Consider the following 8590-nt stretch of genomic DNA (forward strand, 5'->3'; position numbering starts at 1 on the left):
TATAGTAAGATGAACTTAATATTAAAGATGAGAATTGATTTCCATTTTAATTTTTTACTTATTTACCCACTTAATTGCTAGAAGACTAAAATATATATATTGCGTATTTCATGATACAAAAATTTAAAACTATAAATATTACGCCTTAAATCACTTCCCGACAACCCAATATAAAATTTACAAACGCCCTCAAAACTTCTCTGTATATTCCCTCGCTTTCCTCCTCTGTAAGTGGAAGTTACATTTATCCACCAAGATTAACCCTTCTACTTGTTCCTAGTCTTTCCCTCCCACAGTTTAATCTAGAATGTTACTGCTTCTATTTCTTTCTTCTTGCATCTTAGGCCATTCCCTAACTACATCCTTTCCCATCAATCTTTTTTTTTTCCCCACCAATCTTTGAATCTCTTCTATGGTGTGTGCACATAAACACACACACACACCCACACACACACCCAGTTATTTCTATCATGTTCAAATCCTCAAGCTAACAGAACTCCCTTCCTTTTCATTATTGTTTCCGTTCTAGAACCATTTTAAATAATCCACATACACATTTTAATATTGCTCCATCACAAAAGTTAAACTGCTCTATAAAGGTCAATCATGGCCTCTAATCATACAATTCCATGACTTTTCAACTTTTCACCCTTTCTGGTTTTCTCCACTTGAATTTGAACTTAGTTTTATCAGAACTTCAGATTTTATCTTCTTCTTAAAGCTGTTTCTACCTAGGAAATCATTATATTTTAATTCTACCTTTCTCATCACTAATCTATGTAGATTCTCTTCCCTTCTCTGGTATTTAATTACACCCCTCAAACGCCCCAAAATTCAATAATCTGACTTTTTCTCTGAATTGCTCCCTCTACTCTTCCTCAGAAATCTCTGGCAGTTCTATAGCTTGAAATGCTATCTCTATGAGAATATCTACCAAATATGTGTCTCTTGTTTCTACTTCTCTTTTGAACTGTACACTTAATTTTCTGACTGTAAATGAAATTCACTCTGGCATGGTGAGCTTAGCACGGCCAAAAACTAACCCCCACACTTCCTCTTTTCCTTCTTACGTTCCTTACCTCATTAAGTGCATCACTGCCTTCAAAGTCAACTAGGCTGAAAACCTCAAGAGTCACTTTCACTGCATCTTCTCTTTCGTCCTCTAACTCTAAGGGGTCACCAACACCTGTAGATTTTACCTCCAAAATGCCTCCCACATCTGAACCAACACTTGCTATACCTACTTCCAATTATCTAGGCCAGCATTTCATTATTTCTTGCCCAGACTGTTTTAATTCCTCTTGATCATTACTCTTGCTTTCAGTTTTTTTCTCTTAATCCAAGCTTTGCAGAGTCAAGTAAGTACTCTATCAAAGCACAGCTCTGATGTTTTCCCTCCCTGATTAAGAGCCTCCAATGGTTTTCTACCAAATAAATTAAGACAAAATTCTTTGACAAAAGTCAAACCTCTATCATCTTCCCCTAACTTCCCCTCTCTTACTCAACAATCTATCATTCCTTCAACCTAACATGTCCTCCATCTCACTGGAATCCAGCCCATGAACAAGACAGTACCTCTTTCATGCTTCATTTTACACCAGCTTTTCACCCTTAGCAAGCAACGGTTCACCTCCGCCACGTACTACATCGCAGCACTTTATTTATACCACCTTAAAGCACTTATTACATTTTACTCTATGGCATAGCTGTTTGGAAAGGCCTATCTAGCAAGCAACGGTTCACCTCCGCCACGTACTACATCGCAGCACTTTATTTATACCACCTTAAAGCACTTATTACATTTTACTCTATGGCATAGCTGTTTGGAAAGGCCTATCTTTCCAATGTTGAGATTTGATAAATGAATGATGAAATCAATAGACAGCACAAAAAGCACCTTTTAAAAAGAAGAAAGAAATAGATTCAAAATCTGAAAGCTAAAAATTGTTTAATAGTTAAAAGATTACTAACTGATTAAGGCCTGTATTATGTGACTGCTTTATATCGCAGGGACAAATCAAGGTAAGTCTTGGTAGGATTCCTTTAAATCTTTTACTTTATCAAGCTTTTCTTAGAAGTCATGTACCAGACTTTGCGATCACTTCACTTACTACAATACAAATTCAAAACTGAATTGAGTACTAAACAAAACTGTCCAGACGATTTGTTATTATCCCCTAACCAAGTCTACTAGGATCCACTGATTCTGCTAAGGTGGAACAACTTCAGTGAGGAAAAGGAAATAGGTCAAGAAGTATAATTCAAATGAATGATATCCCCTGTTTTAAGGCTCTAGGAAGGTAAGAGTCTCCAAATCAGTAAACACAAACAATAGGCATCTAAAACCTCTTTTACTCCGCATGGAATATCTTTCAGAGGTATGAGGAACTCAGCTTAGAAAAGAAAGTTTACTTGTGTTCTTTAAAATATTTGTATATAATCCAAGCATCCTTGATTGACAAACTTTAAAATATATTATTATCACAATGAAATTTAAAAGAGTATGAATTATATTTCAAGCTTGAAAAATGTACTAACTAGACTGAAGGCAAAAGGCAGAAAAAACCTAATGGGCATCATCACTTCCTAAGTGCTTTTTAAATTCTTTCGGTAATGCAATTTAAAAAAATTGACAAGGACAGCAAGACAAAAATTTGAGGCAGGTACTCAGCGTGCTTTGCTCTTCAGCATCAATTAATTATTTTCTAATTTCCGGAGCACCCACATATGCTCAGTATATTTAGTATCTATTAGATGGAAAATTGTTTCTTCTATTTTCCATCACCTGGCTAAGATTCTCGTGAAAACCATGCTCAGGAATCTCACATTAATAAATTATCATTCCAACCATACTGATTAGCAATCACTTCCTTACTCTCACCTCAGCATTTCCAACAAGAACACACTAATGCTGTTCCTAAAAGGCAATGGCCAGCAGAATCCAGAAAGAAAACTGTCTGAACACTGGCCAGAAAAACAAGGAGGATGTTCTCTATTCTGTTCCCACTGTACTTTGGGTTTGTAATACAGCCCTTCCCATACTACATGGCAATTATCCATTTATGTGTTCTCTGAGTTCCTTGACAGGTCAAAGGAGGGATTATGTCTTGTCTAGCTTCATATCCCCAGTAACAAGCACTCAGTGGAAACACAGGAAGCCCTCAAAAAATGTTTATTAAGTGTTTAAGAAACCTTGTCTCTTGAGTAGCTTCAGAACAGACTCCATATTTCATTCCGGGCACACCTGACCCTAGATATGTATTCATGATTACTACTTCCATCACTGTATCAAATAAGCATCCACTGATGTGAGGGCTTTCGGGTCGGCTAGCAAATGACACTGACACACAGAGCTAAGGCCAGAAAATCTGTTTAAATGGGACGTTTTGGGATGTGCTACTATCTACTATTCTTTTCCTCAAAATATGGACTGTGCTAACTCTGTGCTACTGATTTTCTGTTACAAAACACTCTACATCTTATAAGGAGACAACTAAGCAATTACGTTCTCCTATTCTCAGTGACCTTAGAGAAAAAGCCTGCCCTCTGAAAACAGAACATTAATTGGAAAGAATTTCAATTGACTATTTTAAATTCCAGAGGCCAAGAAATGGTAAAACTACATACCTATTAGATAATTACCCTACAACCCAAGACTGCTCCATTATTCCCTATAAAAACAGTTATCTTCCTTTATTGGTGGCTGGAACAAACTGAAATTGAAGTTTGTGTTCATATTTGTACTTCCAAGATCTACCCTTGCAAAGAGGCATCACAAGAAAAAAATAGTAACTATACACTTAACTCCGCCTTTTACATACCTACCAATTAGACGTGAAAGTTGCTATTTTCTGTTATCCACAAACTAAATTCATGCTATCGCAGTTATTTTTTTTAAAAAGGTAATGCGTCAAGGGATTAACTTCAGAACTAATAATAAAGCCCCTGATGTAATCATCAGGATAACGTTGATATTATGAGCCACTTCCTTCACCACTAACAAATAAGAAAAGATAAACAAAAGAGGGAGATGTTTCTGCACTACACACTTAAATAAAATATACTGCCAATTAGTAATTATCAATGCCTTTCTATTTACTGTATCTTAGAGTAAAAATAAACATATTGAATTCTTTCATAATAATTTATGTGATTTCTCTCCACAAAGCCCCTGGGTACATTCACAAATGAACACAACCATTTTCATCTTTGACAAATAATGAAGATAAACAGGCAATGTACATTTGCCAACACCCGCACCCACATCCCACTAAGTAGAGACTTTTGATAATAGATTTCCTTGTTGAGTCAAGTTTCTCAATTGGAGAGACTAAACCTAAACCCACAAAAGGGTTAATAAAATAAATAATAGCAGATGTTTAACTATCAAATAGCCACCTATTGTACCATAACTCATGGTGAAATAATTAAAAGTGAATAAAACTTATGTTAACAACCAGTTATAGACCAAAATTGTGTACATCATTTTTAATGTTTCAAAAATGATTTTATAGTAATTACAGCTCACCACTTCCTTATATAAATCTTTTTGATTTGAAGTCCTAACACTCACAAATGTACAAACACTGACCACTCAAAGATGGAGGGTGGGGGAAAAAGCACAGCCCCTTTATAGAATCTGAACCATTTGCTGTCCACTTATGTAGCAGGTAAGTTAGAGAAAAACCTTGAATTCCTTCTCTTACCCCAACTAATGATTTAGGCAGTGAGAGTGACCTTCAAATGCACACTCGTTAGCAAAGAAAAGATAGGCAGCATTGTGCTTGCCAAATATGTGCTATTTTTCCAATTGAATAGTCCTTATTCTAAAGTATCCAATGCTAAAATCAAAACTCAACCCCAAGCAGCAAGTTGCAATATTTTGACACTATGACATCATTCTGTCTGGAGCACTTTAATATAACAATTTGAATAAATTGCCAGAAGCTTAAATAGGTCACACTGAAGCCCAAAACTAAGGCTATTTATCTAGCAAAAATATTCTGGCTCTGCATTTAGCACCACTGCCTGTAGAATGACAGGCCAGTCATTCATGTGTCCTTTCCATCAGAATAAATGAAAATAAAGGAAATCTTGTCACATTCGTGTATTGCTACTACTACTACTACTACCGATAGTGGCTTTTTATAGCCAATATTTGCAGACAGGAGCAAATCAAAGCAAAGATGAATGTTACCATATGATTTCATGGATGCTTTGTCACATCCCTATAAAGGAATTTTTTTTAAAACCTCCATTTCTTCAGTTATAAACATACCAAGTCTTGCTTCAACTAAACTTATAATTAGCCCCAGATATCTATGAAATAAAGACATAATGTGTTACAAACATTTACGAATAAATACAGGACAGTGCTACTGCTTCAAAAAAAAAGAATTATTAATTTTTGCAAAGCCGCAAGCTACATCTTAAATTTATTTTATAATCATACTTAGTAAAGTAGGATACTGACAGCTACAGTTTCTGAGTAAATCTCTGTAAGGTATTCAGATTGACTTCTCTGGATACTGACACCCATCTTGATTTCTTCTTGTGAAATTATAGGTTGTCTGAAAGCAACATGCAGAAACCACAGAGGTTTCTGATACTCTCAGCTTCACCACCCCCAACATAAATTTTCCTTTCACAATAAACAATGTGCCATCGAAAGGTTTCCTGTTTCAAAATGGAATAGTAGATGAAAGAAACTGTTAACTCTCCCATTAACAACAAAAAAAGTTTCTTAATGAAGATGAATTCTCAAAGATGAAAATGGAAACTCCCTCAAATACTGCCTCTACACTTAAGAACTAATCTGTTTCTGGATGACTTTGAGGGGTTCAAGACTTCAGTGGACGAAGTAACAAAAAAAGGAAAAAAATTAAAAAAAGAACTAATCTGTTTCTTTCCCCAGTAAATATTTTCAGTATCACACCAGATAATTGTCATGAGTGGTCCATCAAAGACTTAAATAACCTGCTTGTACTCTTTTGTTATCTAAGAGCAACACAACCTCACAGAAGACAGAACAAACACTTCCAAACATTCTATGGCCATACACCAACAAAAAAGCAGCCAATGGTAAAATTCTGCATACAGAGTCATGTAGAGGAACTGTGAACCTTAAAGAGTAGAAAGGACAAAAGATTAAAAAAAAAAAAAAAAAAAAAAGTCTTTGAATCCAACTTTTCAAAAAACACAGAGTTGAAGAAAAATGATGAATTGAAATCAAAAGACTGTTGCCATAACAATGGTTGGTATTAATTAACTGTATAAATAAATCTGGAGAAACCACAGACAAAGTGAATAGTGTTTCGCACAGGCAACGTCAGACAGAACTTACCACTTTGTCCATGAGTTTCCAAGTCTTCTCCACGGTCCTACGATCTGCTGCAGCTTGCTTAGGGGGTCCAACTGCATCCTGAATAGCATCAATAATACCCAAAATTCGACCTTTTCGGGGATTTCCTCCTCGACCACCAGGGTTTCTGCCATTCATTGAGTTTGCCATCTGGAATTTTAGTTCTTTAAAAGGCAGATTTAAAAAAAGAAAAGTTAGTTGATTTCGAAAATACTTACCACCAGAAAACTAAAGAGACTAACTTGTACCCACTGTATCTTCCTCCATCCGTGAGAGCAAACCAAAAGTTCCACATTCATTTTCATCAATAAGCTTGTGAATTTACACTCTCAATCTTTAAACATAGTAGTTTTAGGAGCAATGATCCTAGATTTGCTTTTACAATACTAAGAGTTAAAGATGCACCCTGCTCACGTTTCAAGTAGCTAAGGCTGAACTAATACCCAACTCATAAAACAAAACTTAAACAGGTTTCCTAGATAAAAAACAGAATGTTCTTCCCCTCCTGCTTTAATTCCAATTCAAAATACTAGAACAACTGAAGCTCCTATCATACATTTTGGGAGCCTTACGCAGAAACTTCACTTTCACTCTGTTAGATTTCTCCAAGTTATATAAACATAAAGATTATTCTACACAAACGTAAGGAACAGCTCTGTTGTCAACAAAGGCGCACGACATGTCCCACAGTAAAACCACCAAGTACGGACACACGAACACATTTCTTTAAATCAACGCGGTGGGTCGTTATTCCCAAGAACCAAATGAAATAACACACAAATAGCCCATTTGAAAAGAGACGGAGAGACACTGACAAGAGCGGCCACGGAAAGGAGGAGTTCACTTCTCTCGCTCCTCGCCTCTGCTCTCACCCAAAGCTTTGTTTCAGGACGCCTGTGTCCCTTCCCCGCTCAAGCCCCTTCCTGGCCCCTCGGCTCTGAGCTGCGGGAGGAAGGTGGACGGGGAGGGGATAAAGTGTCCCTCCCGTGCCCGCAGCCCCGTCCGTCTCGGGCGCGGGAGGGACACTGTGTGCTCGGCGCCTGGGTGGACGCGCCTCCCGGCCGCCTGCTGCAATCCCCACCGCCGTCAGCCTGGACTCCGTCTCCTCCTCCCCGGCCTGCGGGTTCTGGTCTTTAAACGCCCCACTTCAAACTGGACGGCGGCGGCAACAGCAGCTGCAGCTGAGAGCCGGGGCTGTCCCCTCTTCCTCCTTGGCCCGCGCCTGGCTACCCCCGGACCCCCAAGCCGGTAAGAAGTGTGGAGCCTCCCCGGCGACCCCTTCCCTCCTTGCCTTTCGGCGCCGTAGCTGTCCAGAGACACGCGTGTGCGCGGGTCCCACTCCACACGCACGCAGCCCAGTGTGTGTGGGGAGCCCCGGCGGGGAGTGGGATCGCTGAAACAGCTCGCTCCCGAAGAAGGAGCAACCCAGCGCGCAGGCCTCCGAGACGTGGAAACGCAACAATTACCGTCAAGACAAATCCACACCCGCTCTCCCCTCCCGCCCGACTCGGGGAGGCCGCGGGACGCCGCAGCAGCACTAGCAGGAGGAGGAGACCGCTCGCTGGACACCCCACCCCTGTGGCACACACAGGACCCAGGCTCGGGGCGGGGTGGGGGCGGGGCCGCGCGCCGCTGGGCCAATGCCGCACACCCGCGCACTGCCCGACAGCGGGTGCAGCCAATGGGCGGGAGGCGTCCGTCCTCCTCGCGCTGCCGCCCCGTCCACGTCCTCCACAGTACACAATGGCCCCAGAGGAAGGCCCGCTCGCAGCACGTCAGAAAGGAATTGGACTCGGAGAGAAATGAGGGGCCTGGACTCGCCCGGGAACGAAAGTGGAAACGGGAAAGGAAATGGAAGAAGGGATGCAAGGCACGAAGGAGCTAACCAATAAGGGGTGGCAGGTGGGCGTGAGCGTCGGGAACGGGAGCCAAAGCCGTCTGGGGCTGAAAGGCGGGACTTCCTGCTTCGCTTACCTTCCTAGTCTTTTGTTTCATAGCAACAGAGTAGTGGCTGGAAGGGTGTTGCTTCTCTGCTCTGGGCGGGTCCAACGCTGGAGAAATTCATCTCCCTAGGGCTGCCAAACCCTTCTACCCAGGACAGCAGCCAAACAGGTCTATGACGTTGCTTCTTGTTGGCTATCAAAAAGAGCAACAGCCAGCGAGCTTCTAAAATGCGGAATATAGCTCACAGAGAGTAGGCTAAGGGTGACACCAGCCTGCCAACTAAAA

At 40.4% G+C, this 8590-nt stretch overlaps 1 protein-coding gene across 22 annotated transcripts in view; it reads right to left on the reverse strand.

Annotated features, from left to right (window-relative positions):
• Nucleotides 1-8327, reverse strand: part of CBLB (Cbl proto-oncogene B) — a 214407-nt gene extending 206080 nt beyond the window's left edge. For 6 of the 22 annotated variants that reach the window (XR_003118094.1, XM_025375671.1, XM_025375674.1 and 3 more), the window contains exons 1-2: nucleotides 7828-7953; nucleotides 6344-6525 (exon numbers count right to left, since the gene is read on the reverse strand). Coding sequence is in view for 11 of the 22 variants with exons in the window: in XM_025375671.1 (XP_025231456.1) it covers nucleotides 6344-6511 (168 nt within the window). In the remaining 11 variants the exon portion in view is untranslated. Of the gene's footprint in view, nucleotides 1-6343; nucleotides 6526-7652; nucleotides 7960-8247 lie in introns of those variants that run through there. The other 16 variants (XR_003118093.1, XM_025375673.1, XM_025375672.1 and 13 more) reach the window with 5 other exon arrangements.
• Nucleotides 8328-8590: the final 263 nt, after the last annotated feature.

The sequence above is a fragment of the Theropithecus gelada genome, chromosome 2 (genome assembly GCF_003255815.1).
Source record: "Theropithecus gelada isolate Dixy chromosome 2, Tgel_1.0, whole genome shotgun sequence".
NCBI lineage: Eukaryota > Metazoa > Chordata > Mammalia > Primates > Cercopithecidae > Theropithecus > Theropithecus gelada.